This window comes from Pleurodeles waltl, chromosome 10 (assembly GCF_031143425.1).
Source record: "Pleurodeles waltl isolate 20211129_DDA chromosome 10, aPleWal1.hap1.20221129, whole genome shotgun sequence".
Classification (NCBI taxonomy): domain Eukaryota; kingdom Metazoa; phylum Chordata; class Amphibia; order Caudata; family Salamandridae; genus Pleurodeles; species Pleurodeles waltl.
In genome coordinates this window covers 56377906-56392682 of record NC_090449.1, presented here as the reverse complement: position 1 = coordinate 56392682, position 14777 = coordinate 56377906, and the positions used below count along the sequence as shown (strand labels likewise).

At 45.7% G+C, this 14777-nt stretch overlaps 1 protein-coding gene across 2 annotated transcripts in view; it reads right to left on the bottom strand.

Moving 5' to 3' along the window:
* The window catches only part of ARAF (A-Raf proto-oncogene, serine/threonine kinase), a 163826-nt gene that overhangs the window by 112096 nt on the left and 36953 nt on the right, over positions 1–14777 (bottom strand). For both annotated transcript variants that reach the window (XM_069209648.1, XM_069209647.1), the window contains exon 2: positions 9450–9678. In XM_069209648.1, the coding sequence (XP_069065749.1) occupies positions 9450–9671 (222 nt within the window). In that variant the 5' untranslated portion in view covers positions 9672–9678. The remainder of the gene's footprint in view (positions 1–9449; positions 9679–14777) is intronic.

Here is a 14777-nt window from a genome sequence, read left to right as displayed (position 1 = left end):
TTCGGAGGCACCACTGAAGAGCCCTCATGTGCCAGCGAGCATGCGTGACCAACAGAATGCAGGAGGCAAACAGACCGAGCAGACGAAGGACCTTGAGGACTGGAACTACCGCTCCATTTCGAAACATTGGAACCAAATCCTGAATATCTTGAATCCGCTGAGGCGGAGGAAAGGCCCGACCCAATGTTGTATCCAGTACTGCCCCTATGAACAGGAGGCGCTGAGAGGGCTCTAGGTGAGATTTGGGCTCGTTCACCGAAAAACCCAGATCGAACAACAACTGGGTTGTTGACTGCAGATGATGCGACACAAGCTCCGGGGACTTGGCTTTGATCAACCAGTCGTCCAAGTAAGGGAATACTGCTATCCCCTTCCTTCTGAGTTCTGCCGCAACCACCGACATCACCCTCGTGAAGACTCGAGGTGCTGAAGTAAGACCAAACGGAAGGACCGCAAACGGATAGTGTTGCGATCCCACCACAAACCGGAGATACTTCCTGTGTGACTTGAGTATCGGGATATGAAAATAAGCATCCTGCAAGTCGACAGACACCATCCAGTCTTCCTTGTTCAACGCCAAAAGCACCTGTGCTAGGGTCAGCATCTTGAATTTTTCCTGCTTGAGGAACCAATTCAAGATCCTCAGGTCCAGAATTGGTCTCAAACGACCATCCTTCTTGGGAATCAGGAAATACCTTGAGTAACATCCTCGACCCCTTTCCTGCTCTGGGACCAACTCCACCGCGCCCTTGGAAAGGAGGGCTTGTACCTCCTGTTCTAGCAACAGGAGGTGTTCTTCTGAACAATAAGAAGGGCGGGGCGGGATGAGGGGCAGGAACTCTCGAAAGGGAAGGGTGTAGCCTTTTCCCACAATACTGAGAACCCAAGTGTCCGTTGTAACAGTCTTCCATTTGGTGAGAAAATGCTGTAATCTTCCCCCTACAGGAGAGGAGTGAGTGGGAAATGGTGGAAGCCTAAGGCTGCTTCCCCTGCTGCACCCCGCCAGAGGATGAGGAAGAGGCAGAGTGCTGCTGAGAGGCTCCTCTGGTGCGGACCCTACCTCTCCCCCTGAAAGATCTATAGGGATGGGAAGAGGCAGGTTGCTGATATCTTCCCCGAAAGGAAGAGGAGGAAGAGCCACGCCCAAATCCACGAAACCTCCTGAAAAATCTGGAAGAGGCCGTGGAAGAAGGAGCTTGGAGCCCTAACGACTTAGCCGTGGCCCTGCTTTCCTTAAAACGTTCCAAGGCCGAATCAGCCTTGGCTCCAAACAGTTTGTCCCCATCAAACGGGAGATCCAACAATGTGGACTGTACATCTGCAGAAAAGCCCGAGTTACGGAGCCAGGCCTGTCTCCTTGCCACCACAGTTGTGCCCATTGCTCTGGCTACCGAGTCGGTGGTATCCAGTCCCGTCTGGATAATCTGGGTCGCAGCAGCCTGGGCATTTGAGACAAGATCCAAAAGACCCTGGGGAAGCTCTGTAAACGATGAGGAAATGTCATACATCAGAGCATGAATATACCTCCCAGGATACAGGTTGCATTGGTGGCTTTTAACGCCAGACTGCAGGGCGAAAAAATCTTCTTCGACTGCGCCTCTAGCTTCTTTGAATCTCTGTCCCCAGGCACCGTCGGGAAAGAACCAGGCGCTGACTTGGATGAACAGGAGGCCTGCACCACCAAGCTCTCCGGCGTAGGGTGCCTAGATAGAAACCCAGGGTCAGTCGGAGCCGCCCGATACCTCCTGGCCACGGCTCTGTGAACTGCTGGGGAAGATGCCGGCCTCTTCCACACCTCTATCACCGGATCCAGCAGAGCGTCATTAAATGGCAACAGAGGCTCCGCCGCAGCTGAGGCCGGATGTAGCACCTCTGTTAAAAGGTTTTGTTTAGCCTCCACCACCGGCAAAGGCAGGTCCAAAAAACTAGCTGCCTTCCGTACCACTGCATGAAAGGAAGCAGCCTCCTCAGTATATTCCCCCGGGGACGAAAGATCCCACTCAAGGGAAGTGTCCAGCCCACTGGCCGACTCCAGTCCACGCAGCCCATCACCCGAGTCCTCTAGCTCTCCTTCCTCCAGGGCTCGTTGGTACTCCTGCTCTTCTAATACACGGAGAGCACGTCTCCTGGAATGAAGTCGCTGTTCAATACGCGGAGTCGACAATGCCTCCGCCGAAGTCGAAGATCGGCGCCGATCTTCAGAAGCCACCGACGCCGCGTCCGGCGCCACAGGTAACTTCGGCGCCGACAAAAGAGCAGCTGAAGCAGATGGACCCACCGGAGTCACAGGCCGAAATCCCGACTTCGACGTTGACGGGATGGAAATCCCCTGGGCCAATCCTTCTGAAGCCACCGGAGCGGCCACCGGCGCCGACACTGGCGCCGAGCCCACGTTCCCAAAAGGGAGAAAGGGCATAAAGGGTGCCGGCCGAAGAGGCGCAGGATCACCCAAAGAAAAGGCCAAAGGCCCAGCCGGAGCACCCCCTGGAGCCATCTGTTGGAAGATGGCATACATCGCATTCAAGAATGCGGAACTATCGGCTCCAGGGGTGGGAAAAGCCGGATACTGAGGTGCCTGTCTCGGAGGCGACCCCGACGCCGGCCTCGGCGTCTGCGCCGGAGAAAACACCTAAGGCTCCAATACCTCAATCACCGACGCCTGTCCAGGTGAAGTTGGAGACGCCGGAGAGGGCAACGGCGTCGAAGGATGCGGCGTAACCGTGGGACTGATCTCCCATGTCCTTCGGCGCCGATCCGAAGACCTGGAACGAGTCTCCTTCGACTGACGCCGAGATTCTCTACGGCGCCGGGAGTCTCGATGACGCCGATGTCTTGGAGAAGAAGACTTCTTGTGATGCTTCTCCTTCGATTTAGCCATAAACAGCTTCGCCTCACGTTCCTTGAGGGCCTTTGGATTCATGTGCTGGCATGAATCACAAGTCGAGACGTCGTGGTCGGAGCTCAAACACCAAAGGCAATCGGAATGAGGATCCGTCACCGACATCTTGCCTCCACACTCACGACAAGGCTTAAATCCAGACTTTCTCTGCGACATTATTACCACAGCGAAAGACTACGCAGCAAAAATACACTGTAACCAAAAAAGTAACAGTTGCTCCCTCGAAGATAACCGTTTCGAATGCACGGAAAAAAGGGAACTGACATCCGCACGTCGTCGAGGACCTCTTATTGCCTGTATGACGTCAGACGGCGTCGCGTGGGCTAGAGTGACGTCCTCGTCGACGTGCAGAGACTAGTAAGAAGATTTCCGTCGAATGCTGGCGCCATGGGAGTATTCATTAGGTGAGGAATCCACAGGTAGTTGTATCCATCAGAAATGATGGTACATTCCTCTTGATCACCATATTGGCTTAACATTGTTCTAATACTGTACTCACTGATGTCTGCTGTGATGGTACAATTCAAACTGTAATTTAATGCTTTAGCTGAGAGAATTTAATTTTTGACAATATCAAAACATCTTTGACAGGAATCGTCCCACACAAATAGTGTGTTTTTAACGATCTGTGCAATTGTTCAGTTTTGCCTGTAAAATTCTTTAAAACCTTGGAATAATATTAACATAATGGCATAAAAACATGAGCAAGGGGCCCTCCTAGCATGCTCAATTTGCCATTTGTGGGGGTCCTGCAGAGAACATTCGTGTTGGTGGTCCACAGATTTCAGGTTTCACTGCCTGGGGTCCCAGCTGCCACGGACTCGCTCCTACACCTCTTCTGGAAGTAGCGCAGACCTGGGCTTACTCAGTAGAGTAAGCTCAGGGGCCCGGTGGGGAATGAATTCAAAACTCTGGGAGCCATGATACTACTCTGAACTATGCTGGTGGTTGTTCTTCCCTGACATGAGGACTGCATCCTAAAAGACACTCTCAGGGATGACACGCAGATGGGTGGCTGGAAGCTTCATTACAACAGTCGGCCTGCCCCCTGGGGTCTGTGTTGGCAGTGGACCCTTCTCCCCTGTGTTGCACCTACATCATTATCGACCTTTACAGAACCTGGGCCCAAGAGGCTAACCACCCACACAGCTAATATCAGTGCGGGACACCCGCCTGGGGGCAGGATGAAAGGATTACCCTGGGCTAGGCTTGCCTGGCAACGTCTTGAATTACAACATGTTGCGCCGCAAACTCGTCAAGGACAATCTGGTAACCTCCCTCTGGAGTAAAACCCCACTAGTAGACATGGGGTAAGCAGATAACACTCTAGCAGTCGTGTCTGGAGGCTAAGCAACAATGGCACATTTGCAGGATTATATGGATCACTTCCTTCAGGACATCTGTCCCGAAATAGGAAACATTAGGACACCCTCTCACACGATATTCCCAAGACCTACAGGAGCCTCGTCCAGCAGGAAACATCTTATAAGCTGATGTCCCAGCGATATTACACTCTGGTACACCTCACCACCATATACCCTACCGCATCTCCCCTCTGTTAGGGTTGTGGAGCGGCACCTGGGGACTTCTGCCTTATTTGGTGATCCTTAACACACTTATCGCCATTTCCTGGAAGGAAATTCCGGGACACATCAAGGGCACAGTGGGGTACCTGCTCCCTGCCTCCTACATCATAGCTATAATAAGCATTTGACCCCTCAGTTTAAGAGCAATGACATACATTAACTGGAATTTCATCAGCCATATGCTGAGTGCTGAACGGCAGTAGTAGCATTGGCCTTGAAAAAGGTGATAACGCCTCCCGTTGCCGAGTAGTTCACATGTCTTTGGGCCGTGGTGGCGATGGAGCCGCTTTCCCACACCTTGGCCCAACCGGACACTGAGTTCCTGTGCACAGGGCACCCATTAGTTCACTATCTGAATTGCCTGGAGTTCATCTGCTTTAACCCTCCAAAGCATAGAACGCTGACGCTCTTAAATAAACTGCTGCCTCCCACACCGACTCCCCGCCCCCCATGGTCAGCAGGGACCCCTCACACACTGCTGCACAGTGCTATCCATGTTCTGGAGCTCACTGAGTAGTATTTTGACCTGAACGTAATCTACATTGTTGTTTCCATGTTTTTACTGGTTTGCAGCACGTCCTACTGCAGGGGATTACCTTGCATGGCTTCTTTACGCCTCTTTTGCCTATTACTGTGAGGCGTTATTTGTGCCATATTTTGCCTAACTGCTGTGCAGTGCCTTGCTTAATGTCCTATTGCGATATTTCACTGAAGATATGTTGTATAATGCTTTGATATAAACTTTAAATAAAAAAATGACAATCATTAAAAATACATGAGCTGTTGCCTGTTGATAATGCATCAATTTGTCTGCACTAAGCTGGGCTTGGCTAAGACTTCTTTTGTCTTAAGCACTCATTGTCTTTTTTGCCAAACTTAAATTTTTCTATTTTCAAAGTTGAAGCAATTCGACTAAACACACTCAAACTCTTTCTAATGACTTATGTTCTAATTCATTATCAGTAAACGGAAGGATATCATCTTGAAAGGCTACAATTATTTTGATCCGTTAACAAATTATGCATGAATCTTCAAAATATGGACAAAGTCGAGGCAAGGCCAATAGGGCACCCTTCAAAATCTGAATGCAACTTCTGGTGAATTGAGCTCTCTAAAATTTCCCCTAGCTTAATTTGGTAATACGTCTCATATTTTCTTAAGTTAGAGCAACTGGCATTGTAAATTCATAACTGGCCTTCTCTTGCCACATAAACTGGTCAATCCTACCCTATAATTTCATCTTTTGCTGCCATATAATTCCTGTGGCCCTGCATATAATTAAAGCACTTCCATTTACCTTCTTCCTTTACCTGAAGCAAAAAATGAAAATGTTGCTATTTAGCATCCTAATTTAAATCTGCCATGCTAATTCCAATAGAATACCACTTTCACCAGCCCCCCATCAGAGTTGCTGGCAGGCTAACACAAGTCCCAAAAAAAGACACAAGACAGCCACAGAGGAGAATTAAACTAAAATGATCACCCACACATTATCAAAAGTGTTCAAACAGTCATATTGTAACAAGGATGTTAAGCTGGCCTGAATCATGGTCAGAATTGTAATAAGGAAAGATTATTAAAACATACAATTATAGCATAAACCTGTATTAGAAATAAACTTTTAACGTTAGACTGCAATGCTCAAAACACTATAACAAAAATATCATTTGTAAGAAACATGTTGTTAAGTCCCAAAGGGCATAACCCCATGAACAAAACAGGGGAAAGTAATGCAGTGTAACCATATATACAGCCCCTAGAGGACACAGTGCATTACACATTCTCAAGGCTAGCAGTTGTTACCTCGCGAGTGATGCCATTTAAAATCTTCCTGTAGATATGAGTGCTGGCACAACTTAGCATGTGTCATGCTAACAGAATGGACGCACCACTGCTTCAGTCGTGTGCTCAGACAGTTCAACAGAGTGTGCCTAGAATGAGCCAGTAAGAACCTACACCGCACCAAGGCACTCCACGAGAATGAAAGCTGTGCTAAACAAATATCCCAAAAATACATAATTTAGCAATAACATTTCTTAAGATACTAGAGCAGAAAGGCAGCTCTGTTGCGGTGATGAATATCAGCAGCAAAGGTTGGCTCAACTTAGTGGCAATAGGAAAGGATGAAAGCATCAGTCAGACCCTTCCTTTGAGGTTTCAAGCTGAGCTCTGCCACCTGTGCATTAACCCAGCTAATATGTGTTGCCAGCTTCAGATGAAATGAAGTTTCAGGCAGCCCACATAGTGATCCAGCACCTGAGATTCAGTGTCCATTAACCCATTGATCTATGGGACAGGCATGAGAAAGATGAGAGGCGGAGGCTGACGACCATGCATTTCCCTGCCAGCAATCCGATCACAAAACAGAAAGAGATAACTCCGCAATAAGAACTCAACCCACCAGCTATATGAATGGATGTTTATTTGTGGCAAAAAAATCACTTTCTGAAATCTGCCTCTGGTGAATGTCATGTTCTCCCTTGTACAAGCTTACTACCTCCTGCCATGTGCGGACATATTTGACATTGCAGTTTTTATCCTAAGAGGGCACAAAGAGCGGCAAGGGTTATCTATAGCACCGCTTCGGAGGATCCCCTGCACAAATTGCCACTTTCGCACTGGTGATGATCCGGCGGAAAGTTTGCTGATCTCTACTCAAGTGTCAGGGCACACAAACAGCAGCTGGTACACACAACCGTCCCTCGCAGGGTGCGGACACTGCGGCCAGCCCCACTCAGGAGATATCACCTCAGCACTGAGCACGTCCGCTGGTAAGAACTCTGTGTATCTGCCGGAAAAGTTGTGTTTTCACAGGCACGTGATGGCCCCCACTTGTGATCATTTAATGAAAACACCAATGGTGAGACTTCGCTAGCGAGCCAATGACGGTCTTGATGGATATACCAATTAAAACAAGTAATTAAGTAAACAAATCGATCCTCTGCCCTTGCACTGGGATCACAGGCAGGCACACTCGGTAAAGAAAATTCAAGCCAAGGAAGTGCGGGAGTCAGGCAGCTGAGAGATGCCGCAGACAGCCCACAAAGATCAAATGTGACCAAGACAACAGCCTGATTTACAGCCTTGTTTACAGCTAAGCTAAACTCCGAGCAAGAATGCTCTGCAAATGAAAAGGGAAGCTTCCCTGGACACGAGCAGGAAACAAAGTAAAAAGAAAAAAAGAAACAAAAAAAAAGTCCCCTACATACCAGATAAACAGGACAAACAGTAATTATACAGTAGTTGATCCCTGCTCCCACACAGCAGAAAGAGGGACAAAGAGGCACAACTGACCACTAGCAAGCAAGGATTTTTAAATGGCACTTAAATAAATGAAATAGTTGGAAGCCCACAGAAGAAACATACTTAAAAGTATGCAAGAGGCTGTACGCTTATGCTCGACCTGAAAATGTCAAAATTACTAGAACCATTTAAAGAGGTAGCCACAAGCAAGTTCCCCATAATCTCTCTGGCGGGGGCAAATGTTTTGCCTTTTTCTTCTTGCGTTGGTGTGTTTTATTTGTCAAATGAAAATGAAACATTTTAAACAAAGAAGCAGTTACAAACATTTTCTCTGGGGTTTCTGGTTCCGAACCAAAAACAAAATGGTTATCTGCGCAAAGGTAAACAATTTCACCAAAGACATCCAAGACTTAAAATTCTCTGATCTCACCAACACGTGAAGCAGAACCAAATGTTTCTCTCAAATACCTTACCCACACAATCCTCTTAAAGCCTTCTTTGAAAGGGCTTGCAGCAGGATCATGACAACATAAATATAGAAAAAAGCAAATAATATGCACAGTTAAAAAGTAGGAGGTCCTAAAAGATAAACCCCAGGCCAATAGGCAACCTGGAAACTGAGCAAGCTAAACAACATGTACTCCGATAGCTACTTAAGTTTAAATTTACAAATCCAACAGAAAAGCCCAACTTCTCTAAAAAGGTAAAACAAAGGAAAGGTGGGTAGGTAAGACAAGGAAGAAAGTCTCATGAAAGCTTCGTAATGATAAATAACATTATTACATGTGCTAAATACCATTACACTAGGGTGGGGTGTCGTAAATGCCTCCTATTCTAAGATTTCAACTAGAAAATGAGGCACAACATGCTCCGAATTCCACAGGTTGCATTTTTTTCTGAGCCTTTTCTCCGTCAATAAAGTTTAGCAAGTTTAGCCTGCTGGAATCTAACAGTGGAATACTACGAGGCTGTCAGGATTACGGCACAACTTGCAATTCTCATCCCTGTGCAAACTCTTGCTTACAATTGGAACTTGTTTTCAATTGGAACTTAGCTCTTATAACAAGGGTCAAAGTCCTAGTTAGATAGGGGAACATCAGCTTTTCGCCACTGACTGGGCCTGACAATTGGTACAACTCTAAATCCCTGTATTTACAACACCTGTCTCTGAGCAATCTTGCTTGCAAAAGCTTTTAATGTGCAGATAGCCAATCTTACTCAACAGATCGCTAGATCTCCTTTGCACGGATACAAGTATGTCATCTCTGAATGATTTGGAGTGTTTCCAGAAATCTACCCTTTACTCACTTACACAGGTCAATTTAGCCCTCACCTACATAGTTTCCTTGAAACTGTTCAAACCACTGCAGATTTTTGCACACGACATCGAATAGAACACAGAATTATTGCACCCAAATGTACTAAATTTGCCACTTTTTGACTGTTCATGTATGTATGTTGAGTATGAATAATACACTGTGTCAGAGATGTGGCGAGGTTAGCCCAGTGTAACCTTCAAAAGAAAATAATAAGTTATGATCTTCAGGGATCTGCATGAAAATTCTAAGACAAGCTTAGAGCCTTTCCCTTTTTAAACGTAGCATAGAAATCACAGCTTATAATAAAGCCATAGCCTCCAAAGGCGAATCTGGTTCCCCAAACTTGATCTTGACTTGCAGGTGGGATGTACCCACTCTATATCCTGAACTCTCCTCACTCACCACAGTGCGCTGCTGATTCGGTAGGTAGACCTTGATGGTGCCCCCTGACTTGGGCACATCCTCTGGGGAGGCACGATGCGGGCGCGGAGTTGGGGTTGGAGTAGGAAGCTCCATAATGGGTGCAGAGAGCATCACCACACTGCCCTTACCGAGTTCACATGTAAGGGGGGAAGGGCTAAATCCATTGGAGAGAAAGCCTGAGGAATCATGGGAGCGCTTCATTGGCGGCCTAGGAGAAGTGGAGAGAGAGGAAGAAATTATTAAAAAGTCATCAAAGCAAAACTTTTTCTTAACGCTATGTGTCAAAGATTAATATCTGAAAGGTAGCAATCACCCTTCAACCTCTTTCCCTGGAAAACACCAAGACACATCGTTCGAGTAGAAAAGTCCGAAGTGTGACTAAGATCACACATAACTCACAGGAACAGAGCATGGACAGCAGAACTAATCCTCTGGTTCCACACCTCAAGCATGTTTATGAGCACAATCATCTCAGTTACCCACATCTTACAGACTGAAATAAGAGACCTCTAGAACATGCTAAGCACATCATACAGGATAAGAAATTACTACACAGCTATCGTTCATGCTATAGACAAATTGCAAGCTCAGGCCTCAGGCAGGAGGATATCTACCTGCAGGAAATATACATCTCACACAATCAGTTATTTAAGAGCAGAGCTGTCCGTTCACAAGGTTATGGCGACTTGAGTGGATTAAAGCTTCGCGGCTTGAACCAGCAAGGATACACAGGTTCGAAATGTATATACATAGTAGAACAAATACACTGCTAGTTACACAGGCTTTAGTGCTACTAATCCAGACCTGTGAGAGTTAAGGGTTAACCCCAGGCTACACTGATCGACGTGCACTGCTAGGGTTACTCTGATTGTACAGGGTGTCACAGATTAGAAATTGAATGGTGGCAAGTGCTCTGAAGCAGCCTCGGGAAGACCCGCAAAGCACAAGCAGTGAATAAACACCAGAGCTAGCAGACAGACTATTCTGATAAGTGAACTGTATCTTAAGAGGGCCACAGCTTTCATAAAGCTTAGACCACAAAATAGCGTTCTCAGCAGTCCCTCAGCCCCGGAAAACCCTCATCGAGCTCTTGTTTCATCTGCTTCTCTCCCTGCCCTCTGTGATATTGATTTGCTATTAGTAAGTCAGGGACACTTACAGGGTTCTATTTTTGGCTGCTTAGCCGTTTATCTATCGTTCATCCCAATGATGCTCCGAGACAGGCATGATTATTCTGAAAAACCGACATGCTTTTTCGGTATGTTAAGGTTACAGAAAATAGAGTGCAAAATGGTACTTTGAGGTTACAACAAACAATGCAAGAAGGCATCTTTACTAGACACTGGGGTAATGCAGTTTGCTTTCGTGGGTCTGCGGGATCTGTAGATTGAATGTATGGATGGTAAAAGCATTTGTATACAGCACTTCATACTTCAGTTTTGCCATTTGTTTTGAACTGTTACCATCAGGCGTTGAATTATTACTAACACAGCAGTACTCCTTTTTATCACCTAATGAAAGGTGAAAGGGTGAAGTGCTATGCTCAGAACACCAACCAGCGTTGCGCTGGTTTCACAAAGATTCATGCCATGAGTACTTAACTCAAGGAGAGAATTGTGGCTTGCACGGATAACAGTGTCCACTATTTCATATGCTACAAATGAGTGAATGGGTTTGATTTTTTGTTGAATGTAGAAATCGTAAATAAAAAAATCATGCAAATATGTCATTGTAGGTTAACAGAAGACAAGCTCAGAAAACTTGCCCAAATGTCATATGGTTCAAGAAGCACCTTCTCGCTAGAAGATCTAGCTAGCCTTTTGGACCCCCTGCCTCATTGATTGCATCCAACCGTCTCTCAGAAAGGCCCAAATCCTTGCCCAAAACAGTCAGTTACCTGGTCCTAGATTGTCTTTTTCTGAGATGCATAGTTGCTAAAGACAACTAAAGACTGCAGGAGCTGCCAAGCCTAGTCATTTCTTTAGCGTTATACCAGTTCCTTGTCGTCATTTGCTTGAGCTTTCAGACAGTGGTACCAACATTTTTTCTTACTGTACAACATCTTCAGATTTAGATGTGCAGGTAATTTACAATTCTTATACTTATGCAATACAATTGTTAAACACAAAGCAGCCAACCAGATAATATACATATGTATGGTTACCCCGAAAAGATGCATAGCGTAAGACCATGCAAATATACACTACAAAAGAAATGCTTTAAAGATGATCACACATATATGGCATCTCACTAATAATGCAAAACATCACGTTGATCAATCTTGGGGTTATTGAAGATAGAATTAGAGGATATGGCATCTGGTGGAGTCAGGGGAGCCACTAAACAGAGCGGACAGATTTGTAAGACAGAAGGATCTACGACATATGGAGTAACATTAGTCAGGCACCGAGGAGGAGAAGTAGACCGGAGGACACAAATTTACAGGGGAGATAAACACCACACTATGCACTAGAATGCTTGCATCAACAGAAAATGGATGGCGAACTGTGCAGACACTCATGGCAGATGATCAGGACCTTAGATGGACTCTGCACCTACACAGACCAGGTGGGATGCTCCGATTCCCGACCCTACAAGCCTTTTTCCTTCTCCAAAGCATTATCACTATGAGTTACAGAACACTCTTACAACAAGCACATTATCATTAGGATATACAGAGCACTCTTACAAGAACAGAAAAGCCTCTCAGCGGATGTTGCCCAAAGGTAAGAGTGATAGGGTCATTATGCTTTTTATTAGAAAGGATGATTGGTCTAGGATTGTGATACTAGCCCTTTGAAAGCCAGAAAGTCAAAATAAACATGTATATATCATCCTCTAGTCTTCATGTATCAATGTTGCTACTGCGGGTCTCTCCCAGCCATCAAGTGGCAATGGATTTCCAGAAAGGAGACAGTTGTACTTCAGCTCCCATCTCCTCTAACCCTCTCCGAAAACTGCCAACCCTAGTCGGAGGCTAATAGTGTTAAAGCTAATTCAAGACTTCATAGCGAAAATAGAGCAAGAAACTGTCTGAAAGCAGAAGACAATTTTTAACGAGGGTCAGGGGCCTCGATACTGCAGCCAGCTTCACTGTGCTACATGCAAAGAGAAACGAAAATGCTTTCGTACCCAGAAGTGGCAAGATCTTTTCTTGGAGGTGTGAAGAAGGGTGAAACATGAAAGTAAGCAGTGATAAATTATTAGCGCTGCAGTGACGAGGAGAATGATATATTTCTTTGTATGGTATGAAGGAACTATCAGAAGGCTGGGCCGGACTCCAAGCTAGTTGTAATCAAAGAGCTAATGACATCTAAGCCAAACACATTTTTGGTTTGTTTTCCTCCCCAAATCACCTTTGAAATTCAAGCTTTAGCTCCTTAGTGTGCGGGGGCAGTAAAAGGGAAACAAGCAATATAATTGAAGAGAAAATACAAAGAGAAGTAAAAATACTAATTTGTATTTGTCTGCGTCTAGAGATAATATTCTATGGAATAACTGTTGACCTTGTTTTACTTCCCTCTGCCTGTGCCTTGTTCAATGCTAAACAAGCAATTAAAGAAATAGGATGGCACGTGACAGACATGTGAAAGTTACAAGACTTCTTGCTCACACAACACCTAAGTCCCACTGGGAACACCCTCTCAGCACAACTCTTCCCTTGACCACCAGTGCTTCAACGCCCTAATCACCACCACAAACAGCACCTCTAAAAACACCTCTGCTGGAAAGGTTTTTCATCTCTGAATAAGAAAAATGCACCTTCTACTAAATCAAGAGCCTACCTGCTTCTTCAAGGGGAGGGGTGGCCAGATGCCAAAATTCTTGTGGCAGCAGAGACAGACGAGACGGTCAACAAGTACCAAACGTGCCGAGTAGGAGACTGAGACTGTAGAGCGCTTCACGCGGTTTTCCCACTACCTATCTTGGGAAGAGCAGACAGGGAGGGAGGAAGAGATCCGCGCACAACACGCAGCATGCATGAAGGAGGGGTTAGCACACAAAATGGAGGCCAGGTTTTTTTTTTTTCTTTAAAATGTTAAACTGTTTTTGAGCACTGCTGGGAAGACAGATGGCAATTCCTCTTCCAGCAGAGCTCCTGTGAAAAATCCTCTAATTAATTTACAAACTGTTCCATCTCCGCGAGAGGCAGCATGTATTGATGCAAGAGGAAAATGTGTCCTTACAGGCTCTCGGAAATGAAGGTGAACTATGCTATTTCATTGAGAGACCATGAGATGCTGATCTGGATTAGTTTAATGGCAGGAAAAAAATGCTTTAACTGGAGGAGTATTAGCTTTGTGTTATTATTGGAAAGTCGACAGGGATTTGACGGTGCTGGATGGGAATTTCCAGTCTTGAAAATCAGTATTCCTATCTTTGGCTGGTAAAGATTTACTCAACACACACTTCCAGAGGCTCCACATCTATCTCACTAAGACAGTAACTTCAAATTTTCCAAAGTGTCACTTTCCTAAATCCCTAAAATCCCCTTCTATAAAATTAGCCATTGCCAGTGCCCAGATGGACAGCTGCATGCCAAACTGTAATCTGCCCTATCTGGCCAAATCTATCTATGGTGCTCTACTAGCCCACTTGGTTGCAATTATAATAAAATGTCTTCAGTGTGTCTCTTCCTTCTATATCCACAAAGGCCAAGAGAGGGCCTAGAGGAGAAGCCTTTTTCATTTCCCAATGAACTTAACGACTACATTTCAGTTTATTAAACTGAGTGTGGATCATTTAAAACGGACCATGTGCTTCCCAGATAAACACCTGTGCTCCATCTGCCTAAAAAGGGCCTCAGGTCTGTGAGCCACTTTACGACCAAAGCAGTTGACACACTTAAACCCTCACACACAGTACACCCTTAGTGTCTACCTTCATATAGCAATATCATTCAACTTCAACAGCCTGTTTTCAAGTAACAGCACCCCCATAACAATGGAGATAGGCAGCTGCTGCCTGTCTTTCAAGAGGTCCGAGAGTCAGGGAGAACAAAAGAAGCGTTCACTTAGTGAAAGGTGTTGCATCCACTCCTATGCCTTAAACTTAGCAACATTAGCAGAGCAGCGAAAGCGTGAAAGTCGAAGTGGTGGCGAGCAATGTATGTTTGTGGAAGTAGCCTCGCCTACGACACATAGATCCACCTAACCCAGACAATCCAGACCAGTGTGAAATGCTCTGGGGGTTTCCCCGGTTACTCCCATAGCAGAACTGGTTAGGGAAAGAGCTCTGAGGGCTTCCCCAGTTACGTCCATAGAATGACTGATGAGGGCAAGAGCTGCAGGCACAACTCATGCAGGC